The 22,859-nt window shown below is 41.9% G+C and overlaps 1 protein-coding gene across 4 annotated transcripts in view; it reads right to left on the bottom strand.

Moving 5' to 3' along the window:
* Positions 1–21,261, bottom strand: part of LOC144529639 (myosin-10) — a 90,056-nt gene extending 68,795 nt beyond the window's left edge. For 2 of the 4 annotated variants that reach the window (XM_078268839.1, XM_078268842.1), the window contains exons 1-3: positions 20,892–21,261; positions 17,865–18,242; positions 8,692–8,848 (exon numbers count right to left, since the gene is read on the bottom strand). In XM_078268839.1, coding sequence (XP_078124965.1) covers positions 8,692–8,848; positions 17,865–18,209 — 502 coding nt within the window. In that variant the 5' untranslated portion in view covers positions 18,210–18,242; positions 20,892–21,261. Of the gene's footprint in view, positions 1–8,691; positions 8,849–17,864; positions 18,243–20,630; positions 20,650–20,711; positions 20,730–20,891 lie in introns of those variants that run through there. The other 2 variants (XM_078268841.1, XM_078268840.1) reach the window with 2 other exon arrangements.
* Between the last annotated feature and the right edge of the window lie 1,598 nt (positions 21,262–22,859).

Genomic DNA, 22,859 nt, shown 5'->3' with positions numbered 1-22,859 from the left:
AAGCATGTTTTAACAGGCTTCCCCCATTTGTCTGAAAGTCATCTCTTGAACATGTAGCCAGTACACACACACACACACACACACACACACACACACACACACACACACACACACACACACACACACACACACACACACACACACACACACACACACACACACACACACACACACACACACACACACACACACACCCTCCACACCTGTCTTGTCACTCAGGCCCTGGGTGTGCCCTTCACCAGCCTTCACTGTCCCAACAAGAGGCCTCATTTCCCAGGGAAGAGCTCTGTAGTTCCAGGCCTCCCCATCTGCGCGCGCACACACACACACACGCGCGCGCACACACACACACACATACACGCGCACGCACGCACCACACACACACACACACACACACACACACACACACACACACACACACACACACACACACACACACACACACCACCCTGGTCCCAGCCCCCTTCAGTCTGCACAAAGCCCCCATTGTGAGGTACAATGCTGGCCGCCCCCTCTGCCTTTCCCCTGTACCCTCTGCTCCGTTCCCCCCATAACTCTGTCCCTTCTGCCCCATCTTGCTTTTGCCTGACTCCCTTGTTCCTCCCTACTCTCTCTTCTTTATTCATAAATCTCTACTACCAATCCTGTTGATTGTGTCTGTAGGGGTCTGGCCTCTTTTATCATAGCTTAGCCTTTTCCCCCCACTATCCCCTTCAATATTAAAGCCTTCAACATTCCCTCCTCTCTCTCTCTCTCTCTCTCTCTCTCTCCTCCTCTTGTCTCTCACAGCTTGGCCCTCCCTCTCATTTCTGTATTCCAAGACATTTTCCGCTTCTCTGACTGTTGTGTTACCCCATATATCCCCTTCTTGCTCTGCTGGATAAGAGACATTTCATATCTAGGAGTATCTGTAGTTCATATAAGGCAGGATTCATGATGGTTACTGGACACAAATACAGAGTATGACACTCTCTGCAGGGGTGTTTATGTTATTACAGTATGTCTTTATGAAAATTCTAGTCATTTAAAACCATTAAACTCTACTTTTGCTGTGGGTTTTTACTGCTCTGTGACAAACTTTATCACAGTCTGTCTGACAGTGCTAGTCTCTAGCACTGTGCTATATTTTTAGTGAAATAGCTCCTAACACTGCAGGATTGCCTATGTCTCTCCCTTATTTTTAGTCTAAGGTCTCTTCATAGATAAAGAGAGTATTATTTCCGAAAGGGTTAAATGAATGCCATACAAAACGCTGTGTATTTACTGGACCTACTTGTCTTGTTTGATGATATCCACACCAGACGAAGGACCTTGCAAGTTGCTGTGGAGCAAATGCAATTTGCACCCCATAAGTATATCAACACAAAATGTTTACGTTTAACTATATAACTCACATGCTCACATTGATTTTACATTCATTCGGCTTAGATGGTGCCCAAAACGGTGGGGTAATGTTGTCAGCGGTGACCAGTTAAAGGTGCCAGTGTATTGAGGGGAGGCCAGCCTGCACACACTGCAGCAATTAAATCCAAATGTGGCTCCTCTTCCTGTTTATAACCCACTATTTAGCCCATTTTCAAGTATGTGGTCAAACAGTACAGACTGCATTTATACCTGGCCGAGATCTGATCACAGCGCACGCAAGACCACCTCCAGATGTGGTCTGGCCGATCCAATCACATTCCAATCAAATGTGTTCTGTGTGCGTTTACATTTTGCATTAAAATGCATTTCTCTTTATCCAGATACAGATCACATGTTGATGCCAAGTGTAAATTAGGTATGAAGCACAAAAGGCTGCAAAATTAGCATGTTGGTGAAAGCTCAGTTTAATGCTCTACACCTGAAACACACAGTAGTTCATGTTTTCTGTGTGAAAGATGTGCATGAATGTGGACTTACATTCATCCTTCTCACACTTCTAACAACCACATACCTGCGCTTAAGCAGCAATGTCAGAAAATTATGCTATCCACACGTCACACCTCACCCTTCTGTGAGAAATAAGTGGCTTTGCTTTGTCTTTTTTCAGACATTTTTCAACATGTTGTGCCTACAGTGCCATCTGTGTTGCTCCATAACCTTGACTATAGGGTGGAGTTTTTTTTAGATTATTTTTTGGGCTTTTCCACCTTTAATGGACAGGACAGGTGAGAAAGGGGAGAGAGAGAGGGGGGAAGACATGCAGGAAATCGTCACAGGTCAGAGTCAAACCCTGGACCTCTGCGTCGAGGCATAAACCTCTAAATATATGTGCGCCTGCTCTACCCACTGATCCAACCCGACCACAGACTGGGCACTAATCTAAAGAAATCTCACTGTAGTATGTGTTTTTCCAATCTATCATTGCCAAGCTGCAAACCAAATTCTGTCAATTAAATGTTGCCTTGCCTGTTGGAAAAGTGTACACACATACGCATAATGTTTGTCGTGGTTGACGCTTTTGAAGAGAGCTCTGCTGCTATACAGTATATGTGGTATGTCTGAAGCTATCTGTGGCATTCAGCTCAGAATATAATGACCAGATGAGACCCTGTGGTTTCTTGAGTAAGCTCAGATACAGTAACACGACTGTGCCACCTGAGTGTAAATCTGCCTAATCTGTTTTCCTGAGAAACAACAGCATGAGCCAGAAACAGACAACTAACTAATTAAATGAGAGGGGGGGGGGAAATTAATGAAAACTGGAAAACACACTAACAAAAAACCATACACACAGACGCAGGGAATCTGGAAATCTGCCAAGAACTAAAGCCTTGTGGTCTAGCTGGTTGAGGGGTGAAATAAGAGAAAATGAGGACACACTGTTGTCAGTTAAACAGAAGCTTAACCATGGCAACCCTGGCTGTATCCTGACGTGGAGGAGTGATGAGAAGGTGGACATTCCACACACTTGTCCTCCTGTGTTTCCTGATCAGAGGAGGAGAAGGAAAGAACAAAGCAAACTGAGCCACCACAAAGCTTCCAGCAGGGCTGCGGTTTGTATTTTTCATGTTAAGTGAAAGGCGACCAAAATGCCTTCAAGGATGTGGGGGAATTTTCCTCTTCAGTGTCTTCCAAGCCAGAACATTCGGGTTGAAAAGAAAGAAAAAGAGAGACTGAGGAGACTGAACAAACTAGTAAGTAAAGCAAAGAAAAGGGTGGAAATGAGAGAGGTCAGCTGCTCTGTTCACTGAGAGGAGAAAGAAAGCAACAAAAGAACGGTAGGAGATGCTAAATAGTTAGCCACAGCTTTGGAGAGTTAAAAGACACGGACTGAACAGGACATTAGCCACATTAAATAGCAGTGTTGTAATACTCAAGACGATGATATCGTCTAGGTTAAGGTGGTCTTGACTGCAACAAACTGAAGGAGATTCAGTCAATAACAAACAATAGTCCCTCATTGCTTCCACCTAAAACACTGTCACTCACCAAGTGACACCTCTATTTGAGATCCCAGGGGAGGGTTATTTTGGGCGCACACACAGATACACACACACAGGTACCCATGGTGACGCTCGGACGACTACGACAACTTGACGGTGACTCAGCTTGCGGAATTTAGCACAGCATGGTATGGAAAGCTGGGACAGTGGTGACCTCATTCCACTGGCTGCTCTGCCCCCCCCGGCCCCTTGTGAGGGACAGCAGTCCGAAAGAATGAACACTGCCGACAGGGAAAAGGGGGTCAGGGAAAAGAATGGTAGCACAAGAGAGGTGTCCTATATCCAGACAAACATCTTGAATGGTGATAATAGGATGGGAGGAGGGTGTGTGTAAGATTCTTTGTATGTTTGTGCTTCTGAGTAAAGCTAGATTTTGATGATTCGAGATGGGTCTGTCTGCAGACTGTAAGATAGGAGGCGTAACTTGAAGTTGTCCAAACCACACGAGATGTCAAAACGATATGTTGTCTGCAAACCTTTGTCGGGCAAGACTGGTACAAGTCTGTGTGCAGACCTCTGAACAGAAACATCTCCACATTACTGTGGATTAGCGTCCCCTGATTTTAGACCCAGCACTGCCGCTGTTTGGCTCATTTTCTGTAACCAGTGTAGCATGAAAGCAGGGCTGAATTAGCAAGCTAGCTAACTATCCAGCCGCTAAATGAATAAAACTGATCAACTCATTGCTTCATACACACACTCTAGTCACAGCGTAGAGAAAACACATTCTTATCCCCAGATGAGTGACAACTTCGTCCGGCTCATTTTCAGAAACCAATGTAGCATGAAAGCATGGTGGAATTAGCAAGCTAGCTAACTAGCCAACTGCTAAATAGGGTAAAATTGAATTCAATGCTTCATACACACAATCTTGTTACAGATGAGCTTTGTCCAGCTCATTTTCTGTAACCAGTGTAGCATGAAAGCATGGAGGACTTAGCATGCTAAGCTAGATAGCTAACATAGCTAAAATGATGCAATTCCGCATAGCATCCAATCACAAGGATGCGTCGAGGCAACGAGTACTAGCCAATCACAGCTTGAAGCGGGCGTAACTTGAAGGGTCTTGCAGGCCGCAGTCGGCCTCACTTGGATGATTCAGTACAACTTTAAGACGGTTTGGGCAACATTAGCACCATATACCAGGGCAGCTTGATTATGGAAAAAATCATAATCATGAATATTTTGGTCAATATTGAAATCATGAATATTTAATACGATTACTCATTGACTTTTGGAAAGATTATGCAATTACTGAATTAAAAAAACAGTGAAAACACTTTTCCCATTTGAACTTTTTTTTTTCATTCAGAACACAAGACAAAATAAGACTTTACTTGCAAAACGTAATGTGCAAAATAATAGTTCTTCTTGATTTTTCTGTTTTTGTGATCCTTAAGAGGCCAAAATAATAATTGCGATTCAATTTTCGATTAATTGCACAGCCCTACACCATATGATACTTAACAAATAAAGTTTCCCAGACATTTTGGGCTCTTATCTTCACATGAGACACACTTTAAGGTCCTGAACCAAACTATGAAAATCTATGTACTATGTGACATGTGGTCCACGCTCTGGAACTCCAGTCAAAGTCTCAGCGGTGTGGAGACCCAGCCAGCTGACATCTGAGCCCAGAACACAACCTGAGGGCATGTAATGACAGGGAGCCTCCAGCACATCAGTCAGACACACAAACCCTGGAGCTTCACAGCTGCAGAGGTCAACCAGACAATCAGAGAAAATGTCACATCAAGACTGAAGGATGTTGGGACGAACAGAAACTAAAAGCCAAGGGGAACATTGGCAAACAAGCTATTTAAAGAATCAAATCATTTATATGGGAAACAACATTCAGGAGAAACAAAAGCGAGAAACTAATGCTGTCGTTTCACAGTTTGACAGTGATGGCACACAGCAGAGAGGCTAAGGCTGTCTAAACACTGATAGACTGGGATAAAGGTTCTGCTTATCACAGCAGTTCTTCTTCAAAAACAACTAGTCAGAGCCAAAGTGGGTCTCAGTCCTATTTCTTGTAGCTCTTTACTAGGGCTGCATGATATTAGGAAAATATCTAATTGCAATTATTTTTGACTGATATCGCGATTGCGATATGATTCACGATATTGGAGGAAATGATCATTTTTGTATCATTATTCTCATTTTCATTGAAAAATATATTTTAAAAAAAATGATTGAAGTGTGATTTTTTGCGAGGATCTGTACCAAACAAAGATCTTTTCTTTAGTCTGTAGGATAGGATTTGTAGGCCGGGACGTCTCTGCAGCTCCACAACACTTCATTCAGAATATTAAACACATATTTTGCCTTTAACAAATGTTGCGTTCCCCTGCGATTTGGATATTGCACTAGTTGATATTGCGATTTCGATAAAATTGCGATTAATTGTGCAGCCCTAGTCTTTTTTTTGTCACTTGTTACCGATGTTTTTGTCAAATTTTTCCTGCATTTCTTTTTGGACGTTTTGTTTTTGTTTTTTCCTCACGTTTTTGAAGCTATTTCTGACATTTTTGTCACTATTTTCAACGTTCTTTTATCAATTCTTTCTCCAAATGCTATAAAATTGAATAAAAAACCCAAATTCAATGAAAGTACTGAACTGATCTTTTATTTCACTTATGAAGAGCAATGGTTGTTTGGAACCATCCACATTATTTTTTGGACAATTTGGTTGAAAGAAACCCAAATTTCTGATATAGAAACGTTTGACCCAAGGACAACAGGAGGGTTAAAAAAGTAGTACATAAATCAATATTTTAAAATTTGACTGAAAGAGACAATTATATTGTTAACAGTTATTTCTGAGACAACTAATTGTGCAGTAAAATTTGGAATTGCTACTGCTCTACGTGAGCGTATAATGTAAACGGAAAACAAGCTACACTCGAGTCTGCAACAGCTGCAGGACATGGACCAGCTCAGCAGTGTGTGTGCAGGATGAAGACAACTCTTCATCTTCAGTGCAGCAGCTACAGTTAAAGACAAACTGAAGACTGACAGTGGTTGACGCCGTCTTCTCTCTTTGCCTCCGCATCTCTTTCTGTTTGCTTCTCTCTCTCTTTCTCATTAAATCCCTTTGTCACAGGGCATCAGCTCTCACCACCCACACTATTAGGAGTTTATAGAACACGTTACTCTTATCTGAAACACAGAGAGAGGCTGTTGTCCCGCTCTGCTGGCAGTATACGCCCGATATACTGCAGGAACCAAATATAGACCATCAAAATAAATTATCACAAATCCACAAGGAAAATATAGTATATAGTCTATGATTTTCAAACTAAAAAAACAAACAAAGCTTTTAAGAGACACAAAACAAGGATGTAGGGCTGGACAAATCTATCCTTCTTAAATAATGACGTTGCTATGAATTGAACTGGAATTTGAACTTGCGTGCTTGGAAAAAAGTTACAGTGGTTTAAAAGAAAAAAAAGCTTTGGAGAAATGTATGAGGAAGACAGAGCCAGAAAGAAAAAACATTTAACAAAATAAAATAAGCATACCATACTCGCCAATAATACTGAAAACAAGCTGCGTATGAACAATGCAACTGAACACTTCAATCCTAAATCCTTTGTCCGGTGTGTACAGTGTTAACGAATGGTGTCATGCACCGGCCTCATGCAGTTACCAATTAACCAAATGACACAACCTGCCAGATGGTTAGCCTTGTACTTGACCCCCTTCAACGACAGCAGACCTCTCAGACGGTTGTGGCTAGAAGGGATACAGCTATGTAGAGCTGGGCAATATATTGATATTATATCGATATCATGATATGAGACTAGATATCGTCTTAGATTTTGGATATTGTAATATGGCATTAGTGTTGTCTTTTCCTGGTTTTAAAGGCTGCATTACAGTAAAGTGATGTCAATTTCTGAACTTACCAGACTGTTGTAACTGTTCTATTATTTACCTTTACCCACTTAGTCATTATATCCACATTACTGATGATTATTTATCTAAACTCTCATTGTGTAATATATTTTGTGAAAGCACCAGTAGTCAACACTACAATATCGTTGCGGTATCGATATCGAGGTATTTGGTCAAAAATATTGTGATATTTGATTTTCTACATATCGCCCAGCCCTACAGCTACGGAGTTTAGCCGAGCCAAGAAAAGAAAAAAAAAAAGTTTAGGCACCAACACGACTAATTAAGTTTAGGAAAAAGATTGTGGTTTGGGTTAAAACACTACCGAGGAGCGAACACGTGTTTCCTGGGTGAAAGTATTAAAAGTATATTATTATATTAGATTGGATTTTGCAAGATTTTGCTTAATGTCTAGCCCGAGCGGTATCCCTTCTGGCCACAACCATGCCCCCACAAACACTCAGCCTTTCCGCTGATTTGTCCTCTGAGACCCAGGAAGGATTTTAACTATAGGCCGCCATTGTAAAAGACAGATTGTAAAACTCCTGCCAGGACACCTCCAACTGCAAACAAGGTTGGTTATGACTCTCTCTATTCAGAATTTTTGTTTGAAAAACTCCCCTCGAACCCAATAAGTGATTTAAAAATCCTGTGGCCACCATAATGTAGGCGAGCTGGAACTCACAGGCTGGGCCAGTGGGACAAACACTACTGTACATATTCAGTGGTCACATATCACGGAAGTAAACCCGGAAGCTTGGACACTTTTTGGCAGATGCGCCACTGAGCAACTCTCATAGGGATACAAGGGGCTCGGCCATTAATGTTGCATCCAGGTCTTATAAAACATCCATGGCCACAACCCTCTCAGGCATAATCAATGATGTCACATCTTCCCTGACCTTGTGACCTTTCACACACTTTCTTCACACACTAATCTCCTGGGCTATGCAGCCAACCCCCATGCTGCCAGCAAAGTGAGCTAAACTCCCTGCCAATGAGCAGGACACACAGCAATGACTTAATAATTCTACAAGTAGCGTTGTGAAACTACGGAAGAGGATTAGGGCCACATGTAAAAAAAAATTTATTGAGTTCTGAGTTTAATGACTTAATGACTTTAATCTCAGAATTTTTCTTTTCAAAACTTTTTTTTAAGACTTTAAAGTCAGAAATTTGAGAAAAAAGTCAGAATTCGGAGGAAAAATTCTGAGATTAAAGTCAGAATTCTGACTTAAAAAAACATTAGAAACTAATATTTTTTTAGACTTTTAAAAAAAAAGTCAGAATTCTGACACATGAGAATTTCATAAACCTGGCTATGAAGACCAATAATAATCGTGTGGAGCTTTGTCTGTCATACCTTGAAGCATGCAGCGGTATGCTGACTCCGAGATGGCGTAGATGTGTGGAGGCATCTCGTGCCTCTTCTTCCCTCTGTACATCTCAATGATGTTCTCTGAATAGATGGGCAGGTTCTTGTAGGGGTTGATGACCACACAGAACAGGCCAGAGTATGTCTGTAATTAAACATACAAAACAGACAAACATGGGAAATCAACAAACGGTACGAAACACAGAGAGACTGCAGCTTAACATCAGAATCCCTTTATATTCAAGAAATATAAAAAACATCTGAAATATGCCATTGTTTTTTTTCACATCCTGCTTGAAAGAGGCAAAATACATTCTCTCTAGCCAGAATCTGAAGTGGATATAAAGAGAAAACACTACAAAGGAGCATGCGTGTTTCTAGCTGTCTGATCATCAAGCCTGCATTCTATCAGTACAGCGAGACCTGTCATTAACTACTTTTTAGGAGCTTACATCATCATAGCAGGGCATGCAACCCTGTGATAGATACAGAGCAGACTGATAGAGAGGGAGACAGACATCAAATGAAACCCTGAGCAGACTCTTGTCTCTTGTGCAGCAACAAATCCCCTGAGAGTCCTTGTAATAATATAATTATGATAAACTTTATTTCCATAGCACTTTTCTTATCATGGTTACAAAGTGCTTTTTCAGAAAGAAACAGCAGATAGAAACCAAGAACAACATAATAAAACAGCAATGACAACAATGAAAGAAAATACAAAAAACAGAGGTATCATAAAACACCCAAGAACATTTTTTATTGGCTAAGGCTGGTTGGGGGGGTGATAAAACCCAACAACATATTAAATATTCATAAATACTTTCCTATAAATTATACTTTAAAGAAGGAATTTAAAAGATGCTACAGATGTGGCGTGTTTGATTTCAATTGGCAGAGTGTTCCACAGTTCAAATCAAACACTGCACTGCACAATGTGAACAAAGAGTGTATAATTATTATAAAGACTCATGTTGCAGCAAATAGCTTTCACTGCAAGCCTACTTTCTGACTTGTGGTGTTGCATTCGGCTGAGTAATTAGCCAGGAGATTTTCTCCCAAGAGTGTGAGTGTGTGTGTGTGTGTGGGTATAAACACTACTCGGCTTTGCTGTGGGCTGAATCGACCAGGAGGCAGCCAGGCAGCCAGGAATGAGTGAGAGGCCCTTGTGGGGCAGTGTCTCTGTCTCATTCTGCGGATGCTATAGGGGCTTTGCATTCCCCCTATAGACGACACAGAGCTGCTTACCAGAAGTATGACTTTCATCACTGGCATGTTAGGCTCATCCTAGGGGCCTACACAAATGCTCATCTCTACTTATAAGGGGTGTCACCATTCTCCAAGTCCACGATTCAATTTCACTTTCGATTTTAAGGTCACGATTCGATTCAATTTTCCATTTCTTCCATTTTCATAAGAGCCACTAGATGGCAGAAGGGTACTTTACAACAACAGTTTGAGTTTCTCAAAGTTAACAAAGTGCAATTGAAAGCACCATTATTTTAACCAGGTGCACATGAACACAACATTAACGTTAGCTGTCTCCATGAAGCTCCCAGCTGAGCTCCTATAACCCGCGCCGCAGTTAGGAAACAAGAACGAGCTAATTAATGATAACATAAGCATTTTGACTGGTGGATGTCAGTTTTATCCTTCCTTCCCAGCCGCAGCCTGTCAATCCCACCCACTAACGTTACAGTCTCTCTACCGTAGCTCCGTGCCTGAAGATCTCACAATGTCTTGTTTGGCTCACTCTCGCTAACTTTATTGTTCATCAGACATGACGCGACAAAAGCATTTTGTTTTCACATGCGGGTAGGCCAAGGCAAGAAGGGCGAGATTAGCTAACGTTAGCCAACACATTTATAAAAAATACACATTTGAATAGTAATTTCAGCATTAGAATAGTATTGATTTTATTACTATTTGAATTATATTCAACTTCCAGAATTAATTCCAACAGCCCTAATTCAAAATGAAATCTGACGACTGGCGCAGTGAGTGTGAACGCAGCCTTACTCCCGCTGCCAATAAATGGCATCACACCGTAATACAGTACAGCCAATAACCAAATATGTAATATTTAGAAAAACTGTGTCCTAGACTGATCTTTTTCCATATCAAAGCATCAGACATAATTCATAATTAAAACAACATCCAAAGCTGAGTGAGGGCACCGTGCCACGAGTGACTCAGCAGCCATAGGTTCACAAAGAGGCCCCAGAGAGCAGATGGCATAGTGTAACCGTTACATAACAGCTCAGGTAGGAGACTCAGTCAGCACTGAGCAACTGATGCTCTGTAGCGCTGATACAGAAGAAAAGCAGAAAGGGGTAGAAAAAAGAAGGATGGGAAGGAGGCAGACTGAAATGAAGAGCGCAGCAATGATCCAGCTGACAGAGCTCCCTCAGGTCCAATCCAATTCAGAAGCAACTAACAGTGAATCGTGTTCTCAGCCTTTCTGTAAATTGCTCCCAACCTGAGGGGAGGAGAGAGCTGTGAGAGAGAGAGAGAGAGAGAGAGAGCCTGCTGAAATTCTAACGCTCTACTCTCCTTTTCTTTTCAAGAATAATGAAAAATGTACATCCCTTTTATCTAGAAACTGGAGCTGCAATAAATATGTGTTCTGTTCTCTTTGCTTCTACTACATGCAGCAATGTGTCAGCAGGGAAAGGCTGCAAAAAAACACCTGGACTGTCCCAGGCAGCTAAAGGGTTCAAGGGGGACATTGTAATTTGCTGCATCATGTCTCTATATGCATGATGATGATGCATAAACCTGAACTGAGCACTAAACAAGCAGTCACTAGAGTTGAAATGGTGCATCGGTGTAAGGTCAGTTCATTTATTTTTTTCATTGCTTGGGAAACATAATCTGATCTCTATGAATAACAACAGTGGATGAATTTGACTGTGGCTATTATCTAAGTTTAACTTAGTACAAGTAAGTATCTAAGTTAGACTTTATTAATCGCCCAATCGAGTAAAAATTAGGGCTGCGCAATTAATCGCAATTTTATCGAAATCGCAATATGGACTAGTGCAATATCCAAATCGCAGGGGGGCGCAATATTTGTTAAAGGCAAAATGAGTGTCAAACCATTCTGAATGAAGTATTGTGGTGCTGCAGAGACATCCCAGCCTACAAAAACAAAAACATCTTTGTTATGTACAAATCCTCGCAAAAATCACACTATAATCATTTTCATTTTTAATATTTTTCTATGAAAATAATAATGGTACAAAAATGATCATTACCCTCCAACATCGTGAATCATATCGCAATATCAGTCAAAATAACCGCAAATAGATATTTTCCTCAACAGGAAAAGAGAACTAGTTGCATGCTTGTTGCAACGCTGCTTCCCCTCCAAGAATTATTGTGACAAATCTTGCATGATAAAAGACATTTGATACTACTGTTGCCAGCTAGCAGAGAGCATACGGCCAACTCAACACCGCCTGCCACACCGCAAGGAAAGAGGTGATATTTCCACTGTGAAATCAGATCCAGGGGAGGGGATGGCGTGGCCTAGTAACAGCTGAGCAACACATAGGCAACAGCAGACACAACAGCCGACCCCATCTGCCATCTCTGATCAGTCAGGCAGCGTGCCCACGTGGATAGGCCCCTTCGCCACTGCAGAGCCCGGAGAGGGCACTCTGGGTGCAGAGGCAGCCTCAGTGCCATCGATCTGTGGGGAGGAGACCTTGACCATTCCCTTGACAGCACTTTGCTCTGGTGATTTCATAACAAATGTTTTCCGAATACCTCAGACTGGGCTTTTATATACACTGGGACACATGGTATTATATTATACACCGACAGCAGGAGGACACCTTCAGCGTTTCTCCAGCTTTAATAAGTTGGAAATTCTGGCTCACTGAATTTTTACAGCAGGGTGGGCCATTAAAACCAATACTGCAGTTCATTTAAATGCAGTATGAATCAGTGGCATTCTATTTCGATGCATACTCATACTCAGGAATTCATGCTCGTGTCTGTCAGAATCATGGTGACAAGAAAAGCAAACAGAATGTCAAAGGTTACATCAGGGTCCTGATAATGTCCTGCAGAAAGAGAGACCACATGTGGCTTTAATTCAAGCACGTAAATAATCTCTGTGCATGACTGTGCATTTGTGTTTTTACATTTACCTGTTGCCCTGAAGCAGATCCAGCATTAGAAAATACAACAGTTTTGAGTAGTAAATGGGACAAGTTTGCATACATCTAGCATTTGGAGAACAAAAATATTCAAAATGGCACAAAAAAAAGAAATACGATGAGGTCAAGATTAGATCTGTAACGATTAGTTGACTAATCGATCAGCAAAAATGGCAGAAAACACTGTTTTCAGCCTCTCAAATATGGAGATTTCCTGCTCTTTTCTGTTTTATTTCATAGTAAACTGAAAATATTTGGGCTGTGGACTGACAAAACAAGACATTTAAAGACATTTAAGAAACTGGGATTTTCTCACATTTGATAGACGAAACAATTAATCGAGAAAATATTGGGCGAACTAATTGATAGTGAAAATAATCGTTAGTTGCAGCCCTAGTCAAAATGCAAGAAAGAAAGACAAAAAGTCCATATCATTATAGTCCAGGATCAGTGAGGCAGGGAAGAGGAGTGGAGCAGAGAGGGAGTGTGGGAAAGAGGACGAGTTAGTGAAGACAGGATGGACACTGAGCAGCAGCAGAGCTGAAGTGGGCGGCAAGAGACAGACAGACGGACGGCCTTTTTGCCATGGAAGAATGCTGAGGCTTTCTGACAGCTGAGGCTTATCTACCGACACAAAGACCTGCTTGTAGCCCCGCTAGTGTGGCGTAGCCTTGTGTGTAGCACTGCGGTTAGCCTGTGATTCACCGCCTCACAGATCGCAGCAAGCTGCTACAATAAATGAGTTCGCTCAACAGGCCGAGTAACTTCACACAGATGGAGACATCATAATCACGTTTTCCATTATTACTAAGGGCCTTAAATTGTATAAAAGTCCGTAAATAGTGTGCAAGGTTGACAGTGCAGGCTAGTGAAAGCACTTCCTAGCCTAGAAATCTAGACCACCCTTGCGGCAGCAAATGTTATTTGCAGCCAGGGTCGTCTAGCAACTTTCCGTTGGCTTGCGAGCTGGAAAAACCAAACTAGTATGGTGACTTTTTTTTCAGAATTTTGGAACCAAGTTGGTACCAAAGTACCGGTTGACATCCCTAAACCGAACTGAAGTACACTTAGAAGCGAAACAAGACCCCTGTTTTTAAGCGGACTACAGTTCGGCTGTTTGGTTTGCACCAGAATTCAAATGAGCTTTCACACTGCCCTAAACGAACCAGACTATCCAACGAAATGTTTCAGGGTTAGGTTAAAACCATAGCTTAAAGGTGCTCTAAGCGATGTTGGGTGACGTCACTTCTTGTTGACGTTCGAAGTACTGTCAAACAAAACGGAGGCTAGCTCTCCCCTCCCTCCTCCTCATCCCGTCCCCTCCCCCGTTATGTTTGGTGGTGCAGGTTGGCCAGTTTGTTTTTGTTGCCGTTTGTGGAGCCTGGGCTGTCTACAGAGGACAGGCAGCTCGCGGATAGTGAGGAGATGTTTGCTGCATGTGACAAAAAATGTTGTAGCCTAAAAAATGCATGACATCGCTTAGAGCACCTTTAAAACAGATCAAACCTGCTCAGGTGTGAAAGCAGCATTTAGGGTTGATATATGTTTAAGTGGCAATAAGTATGATTTTTGTTGATAATTACCTTAATATGTGTATGTGTGTATGTGTGTGTGTGTGTGTGTGTGTGTCAGGGGGTTTGATAGAATAGTTGGGTTAGTACCATTGACTGATCTAGTTTGGCAGGTGCTGAGTCTGACTTTGAAATTTCAATTTGGGGGCCATACTCCACTACATTCACTTACATTTTCAAATGTTTAACAATGGAGGACAAAAGCAAACGACATAACATCGCTAGAGATGTCAACTGTGCCCATTATTTGTTTTAATTACAAAGGGATGGAGAGCCCCTTTTAATATCTGAAAGTGAAGTGAGCTATGGACTGCACAGCATGCATGCCCAGTGAAACCAAACCTTAGAAAAAAGGTAAAGATTTACATAAAGAATTGGTGTGGACTGGCCTCATCTTTTAGGAGACTCTAACAGATGCTGATCATACTATGATTCAGATATGGAAGTCGACAAAGAACACAGCATGGGGGAGGCATTATATAATGTCTGCAGTAGATGTAGCTGAGCTCTGGGGGGGTAAGTCAAATACACTGAAAAGCGTTCAGAAATTCTCTTCCTGATAGAAAACCAACACTGTCAGACACATGTTTTCAATTTCTCTTAGCCAAGGGGCATATTTAAAGGCTCCAAAGCCAATTCTGAACCACGAAAAAGAGGAACCCATGACACTTTGGTATGAGAGAGAAAATTAAGAAGGGGGAACAGAGGGACTGGCATGTCAATTCAAGACATATGGGATATTAATAATACCACTCTTAGGCATTCAGTTCTTACTATGTGACTAAACTGAAACTCACCTTTTGACTTAAAGTCTTATGTAAAACCCATACTGTACACGTGTAATGCATTAACAAATGGATAGACTTCATCTGTCAGTGTCAGTGTTGATGCTGTATCATGTCTTGTGAGGAGGATAAATTATAAGTGCATCCATTTCCCCCTGCAGTCCCTGAACCAGTGTCTCAGGTGATAACCAACCCACATTCTATTCCTGGAAAACATGTCACTAAATGGGTCAAGATCACTACTAGAACATCACAGCAGCTCCATCTGTAGTGAAACTGGATTATGGGGACGGTGGCAATGCAGTGGCACGGACCACTACGAACGTTATTATTATTGAAGTATTGGGTCTTTTCATAAAACTGGGCTGTCGAATGGTGCAAACATTCTTTTTAACGGTGCTACATGGCCAGAGAAAAACAAAACGAGAAAAGGGGCTGTGGTACCTGTGTGTTTACTTTACACCGTTTGGCGTTAGCTAAACAGTGTAAAGTTTGACTGTGTTTTACTGTATTTACTGTTTTACTGTATTTAGGATACCGAAATCTGGTGCCACTGATATGTCTGCGCTTCTCTCTGATGCTCTGAAACAGACGATACAGGCAACAGAAACACCGCTGCACGTGACGCTAGTTAACACAATACCCGACAGCAGCTAACGTTAGCCTACCGCTAGCTAGTTAACACTATACTCAACAGCAGCTAACGTTAGCCTACCGCTAGCTAGTTAACACTATACTCAACAGCAGCTAACGTTAGCCTACCGCTAGCTAGTTAACACTATACTCAACAGCAGCTAACGTTAGCCTACCGTTAGCTAGTTAACACTATACTCAACAGCAGCTAACGTTAGCCTACCGCTAGCTAGTTAACACAATACCCGACAGCAGCTAACGTTAGCCTACCGCTAGCTAGTAGCTGGATTAAACACGGTTAAAATGCTGACAGCTAACGCTAAACAGTGTAAAGTTTGACTGTGTTTTACTGTAGAGGATTCAACACCGGGATGTAACAATCTGCAGCTGCCGTCAGAGAAACAACACAGACGGTGAAAAAAAACAAAAAAAACAACAAAAAAAACACAGCCGGAGTGTTCAATGAAACTGGTAAACTACAGCCTCGTGGTGCATTTGAAGTTATTGTAAATGTCCTGGTTGTTGTTTTTGTTTTCCAGATGGGAAAAGGACATTTACAATAACTTCAAATGCACCACGAGGCTGTAGTTTACCAGTTTCATTGAACGCACCGTCTGTGTTGTTTCTCCGACGGCAGCTGCAGATTGTTACATCCCGGTGTTGAATCCTCTACAGTAAAACACAGTCACACTTTACACCGTTTAGCGTTAGCTGTCAGCATTTTAACCGTTTTTAATCCAGCTACTAGCTAGCGGTAGGCTAACGTTAGCTTCTGTCGAGTATAGTATTAACTAGCTAGCGGTAGGCTAACGTTAGCTGCTGTCGGGTATTGTGTTAACTAGCGTCACGTGCAGCGGTGTTTGTGTTGCCTGTATCGTCTGTTTCAGAGCATCAGAGAGAAGAGCAGACATATCAGTGGCACCAGATTTCGGTAGCCAGGGTTGGCAGGAAGAAGATTTTTTACAAGTAAATGTTCCAATTAATAATCCAGGCAGAACATTCTCGTCTCCCTCCTTCATTTTACAGTCCAATGGTGCTAGAACGGCTCCGGGTCAAACGTCAATATGGAATGGATAAATCTGCGTTATTTTTTCTCAGATTAATTAATCGAAATGAACGCGTTTTTTTGACAGCCCTAATATATATATATATATATATATATATCTATATATAGCTCTGATATCTATCTATATATATATATATATATATATCTATATAGATAGATATCAGAGCCTGTCCAAACTACTTTACAAGCCAAGGTAAAAGTTGCTGGTGAACGCTTCCGCATGTAAGCAGCACTTTCAAACTGATCTATATTAGTGTGTACATGGCACAAGATTTCAAGGCTAAAAGACGAGATGAAAAAGTAATTCAGTTACCCTACATTTTGGGCCGAATTACATTAGTTTAGTCTTACACAGTGGCAATGTCACGGAAGTTAGAGAGAGAGGTCAAGCCATCGCTGTGATCAAACGAGGCAACCAGTAGGAGCACAGAGCAGGACAAACAAACTGAAACCTGTAGTGTTATGGAGGAGGCCTGCCTTTGGCCGAGGTGAGAGAGAGGCCATGGGGGGAAGGTAACCCAGGGGCAATAGGGAGACAAGATCCAGTGGAGGTAAAAGTCTGGCAATGGTTAAAAGATCTGCCACTCATACTGTCTGTCTGTGTGTGTGTGTGTGTGTGTGTGTGTGTGTGTGTGTGTGTGTGTGTGTGTGTGGGGGGGGGGTCAGGATTCATACAGAACAGCAAAAAGCTCAATGTCCTCTCTGTCCCCAAACAAAGATGGATAAAGATCAGATCTCACGTTCACACAAGAGTATAAAAGACAGACGGCTAAAAAGTTAAGACTAGTGTGCACACAAGCAGAAAAACTGCCCATAATTGCTAAATTATAACAACTAGGAGTGAAATTCAATATACATCTGTGAGAACCAGGGGATCTGTGAGTTAGGAAGGTATAGACTGTTACAAAAACACAGACATCTTTGAAGGTCTGTCACTCACGTATATGAGTCCCGAGTAGTAGCGGTCCTTCAGGTTGTGCAGTACAGACGCCTCATTCAGGCACGTGAGCTCGGCCATGTCTTCCACCTTGCTGAACTTGGGCGGGTTCATCTTCTGGATGTCATCCTTGCTGATCACTACTTTCTTCCCGTTCTCAGCCAGCTCCAACAGCATCTCCTCGCCACGCTCCTCCCGGATACTGGCCGCCTCAAAGCCATGGCGCTCAGAGGGGATCCACACCAGCTTCTTGGCCGTCCAGTCAGCCTGTGTGGCTGGGTTGTAAACCACAGCCCGGTCCACAAACAAGTACCGCTCTGGGTCCTCTTGCCCACTCCGATGAGACATCTTACCTGGGGTTTACCAGAGCAACGTGGCCACCTAGAACAGACAGAGGAGCAGGGATTGGCACCTTAGACATTACGTGTAAGATATGAAATATCAGAAACATAATACACACTAGAGCTGTCAATCTTCCTCTATAATACCATTCAAATTTCATTTGTAATTTGCTGCTCAAATGCAGCCTGTTATTAATATGTACTACACTACTCAGGCTTATGCATTGTCAATGCCACTAAGCATATGGTTGTTGTTACACGTTCTGTCCACTAGAGGGACTTCCAACATCAGCCTGGCCTTGAAGGGGACCTACGTCATGGCGCATTGCATTTCTGGCATGCCGCTCTCTGTTCACATTATTTTCCACCACACACACATCGACAAACACAAATCAACAGAGAACTCTGTAATGAAAATTATTTAACAAGTGTATTGAAGCGGCTCTGTTGTAAAGGCTAACGGTGCTCGGTTAGCACAATGACATCATGTTAGTAAGCACAGCCGAAACGATTTGTCATAAACTAATTAACATAGTGTTAGCCACGATGCTAACGGCATTGATAACTAAGCCAAACGGTGCTGTCACTACTATTTAAGTGATTTAAAAGCAACCTGTTACTTGCAGATTGTCACCTTACTGAGCTGTTAGAAGGTAATATATGAAGTCGAAGCTAACTCTGACAGCTGTAGGGCAGCTAACATTAACTTTAGCTGTCTCCATGAAGCTCCCAGCTAAGCTCTTCTAACTCCTGACGCAGTATGGAAACCAGAACGAGCTAACTATTGATAACATAAGCATTTTGGCTCGGTGGATGTCGATTTTAAAGTCATGTTAAAACTATTTCTCATCCTTCTTCCTATTTCCAGCCGCAGCCTGTCACTCCACCCTGTACTTGTACTTGTACCCTGTATTTTTTTACTATTTTAATTATATTCGTCTTTCGGAATTGGTTCCAACAGCCCTACTCAGTACGTAACGTAAGCTCACAATGCATTGTGTTTCTCACTCCCGTAACGGTCTGTTCATCAGACGTGACATGAGAGAAGAGGGAGATTAGCTAACGTTAGCCAACCTATTTCTAAAAAAAAATCCCATTTGAATAGTAATTTCAGCATTCGAATAGTATTGATTTTTTTACTATTCAAATTATATTTGTCTTTCGGAATTCGTTCCAACAGCCCTAATACACACCACATGTGCACTTTAAAATTCTCTAATAGCCCTCTACGTCTCACCCTCTGTGACCAGTACAGAGGGATAATAGTTTTTAACCTTCACTTTTTAGAGTGTCATATTTTGAGCAATCTTAATTCTTATTTCATTATGTAACTACACATATTTAAAGACTGAATGACCAATCATTACAAACAGATCACTATGTGTAATAGAAGGCATTAGAGCTGCAAAGATTAATCGATTAGTTTCCAACTATGAAACTGATCGCCAACTATTTTGATAATCAATTCATCTGTTTGTCGCTTTTTTATGAACATTCTCTGATTGCAGCTTCTTAAATGTGAATATTTTCTAGTTTCTTCACTCCTCTGTCTTTATTTGAATTTGTATTGACCAAACAACTAATCAATTAATCGAGAAAGTAATCGACCGATAAAGCGACAATGAAAATAATATCTTAGTTGCAGCCCTATAACAAATCACCTCCTCATATCTGGTGTAGGGCTGGGCGATAGGGAGAAAATCAGATATCACGACATTCTTGTCCTAATACCTCGATATCGATATTGCTGCGATATTCTAGGGTTGACAATTGGTGCTCTAACAAAATATCTTCACACTTAGATTTTAGATAACTAATCATCAGTAATGTGGACATAATGTCTAAGTGGGGAAACAACTAGAACAGTCTGGTAAGTTCAGAAAAGTACATCACTTTACTGTAATGCAGCCTTTAAAACCAGTAAAAGACAATACGTCATATCACGATATTACAATATCCAAAATCTAAGATGATATCTAGTCTCATATCACGATATCGATATAATATCGATATATTGCCCAGCCCTAATCTGGTGTAATAACAAAGTAATGCCCAGGACACACTGAGGAAGGGATACAGTATGTGCTGTATCCTTGAACGGTAACGGTAACGGTAAACTTGGACTACATTTTAAAACCCAGGTTTTAGTGTAGGTCTGGTGGTCAGCACGACTTCTCACTGGATGGGTCTGCACAATAGCAATGCGCATACTGCGTATGCTTAACAGCAGTCGTGAATGACATTAATAATATAGTCCCACATCGTCTAGAAATCTTGCGGTAAAGCAAATAACCCACTGTAACACATATCCGCGTCGTCCAGATAGTATCAACCTGCCAACCTGCATTTGTCTATACAGATGGTGGAGCTTATACAACAGCTTAGCTAAAATAGCACTTATTCTGTTCTCTATTATGAGTTTCATTACCTTTTATCTAGCGGGGAAGGGGTCAGCAAGCTGTGCTACTTCAAATTAAAAAAGTATGTTCTTAACTCACGAGCTAATTACCTAAATGATGACTAACGTCACAGTCAAACTAAGTTTCCAGAGAGACCTCCACGCATCCTCTATCCTGGACTCCGCTCCGTTTACCCACAGTGACTATTTCCCACACGCTCTCTCATCCCCGTCCTTTCGCGCGCGCGCTCTCACCCCAGTCCTCGCGGTGAACAATAATAATTAACTCACCTGGTGTAGTCAGCGAAGCAGCAGTCAGATCCTGTTCACCGAGCAGTCCGTGTTATGTCTCCCCCTGATGCGAGCCTGTGTACAACTAGCTGCTCCACACGACTGAACAGCAGGCACGTATTGGGGCTTCGGTATGCACCACAGCAGGCACAGTGCTATCTCTACACTGGGGCCCCTCCTAAACCGAGCAGACTTGACCGCTGCTGTGCCCGCCTACGATGGACTGTGCTCACATAGAGAGTGACCATGCAGATGAATACAGCACTGTGACACCCTCTGGAGTGATTCACCCGAGCAGAAATGTGGGTCGTGTGTGCTAGATGCCTTTAAGTAACTAATATAAACACATTGATAAGGATGTTATGATGACATTATGCTTCAGTTAACGCTTTTTGAAATCTATCCCCCAAATATCTATGCATTGCACACACCCACTAGATGCAGCCTGGAGACAATTGGGCTTTCACTTTGCGGTCTCTCTCCCCCTCTCCATCATTGGCCGACAGAAACCAACCCTCTAATTTGCAAACCAATGACATTGTATGCACACAAAAAAAAGATCGATATTGCAACTGTTGCGTGGCTGCAATACAGAGACGCTCCAAAACATATGTTGCATTATCACTGCAGAACATTCTGGTATACCATCTGATAGCTCACAAGGTCTTCATTCTAAACAAAAAAAATCCTTAAGAAAAAAAAATAAAAAAACTTTCTTTAAAAGTTTAAAGAAAGACACGTGGCTTTATGCCATTCAAAGGGCATGCATTAAGCCATCATTCCCCTTCTCCTGCTGTAAACTGAAACACCCCCCTCTTGTGTCTGAAAGCCACAACAGCAGCATTTTATGTTCAACATAACTCACCAAGGGTATAAATATAGACAGTGCAGGCAGTGCCGTTGCACTGGGGCCCGTGGGGTGGGGGGCCCATAAACAGAGCGGCCCTCCAACAATGTGTTGGGCAGAGTGAATGACTGGGGTGATTCAGACTGCCACATCGGAAATACACCTCACCTGCAAAGAACTCATGGTAAATAAAAAAATTTAAAAAGTGCCATTTGCTATACACATGGGTGCAAACCCATTACAGATGAAAAAAGTGACGAAGATGCCTTGGGAAGGTTTATTTTAGCTTTAAAATGTGGATTTACAGTTGATTTAGCATATATACAGTATATTGTTGGAAAAACTCTAGAATGTAGATGGTTATTGCTGAAAATGACAGGTGGCGACATCAGTTCAGGGCACTTGATAAATAAACTCATCTGATCGACACAAATGACCCGTTTTAGATGGCATCCAAATGGCTTTTCACTAAAAGGTGATTATTTTGAACTCTTGAAATGAATCATTTATTTTCTTTGGTATTTTTGTTTTATACAGATGTGCAATGATGATTGCTGGGTAATATGTATGTTAGCTATCAATAGCCTGGAAATCCAGACCCAAATCCAAAAGATTAAGGGTCTGGCATTGAGTAATGAAAATGGCCCAACTCGAGGGGCGGCACCAAGAATGCATTTGAAAATCTCACTGCACGCAATTGGATAACACCACGACCAATCACAACAATACACGGGGTGACGTATGAAATTGCATTGTATTTTTACTTCCGGAACCTGCTGTGGGCGGGACTGTTGAGCTCTATGCTTAGCTACCAGCGGCGCTAACTGGGAGATTAAACTCTTAGCTACCAGAGGAGCTAACTGGTAGATTAAACTCTTAGCTACCAGCGGAGCTAACTGGTAGATTAAACTCTTAGCTACCAGCGGAGCTAACTGGTAGATTAAACTCTTAGCTACCAGAGGAGCTAACTGGTAGATTAAACTCTTAGCTACCAGAGGAGCTAACTGGTAGATTAAACTCTTAGCTACCAGTGGAGCTAACTGGTAGATTAAACTCTTGCTGTATCCGGTCAGCAAAACAGCAAAAACGTCCTTCTTGCAAATGAATGATTTGAGCTCCGT

The sequence above is a fragment of the Sander vitreus genome, chromosome 15 (assembly GCF_031162955.1).
Source record: "Sander vitreus isolate 19-12246 chromosome 15, sanVit1, whole genome shotgun sequence".
NCBI lineage: Eukaryota > Metazoa > Chordata > Actinopteri > Perciformes > Percidae > Sander > Sander vitreus.
This window is presented reverse-complemented; position numbering and strand designations above follow the sequence as displayed.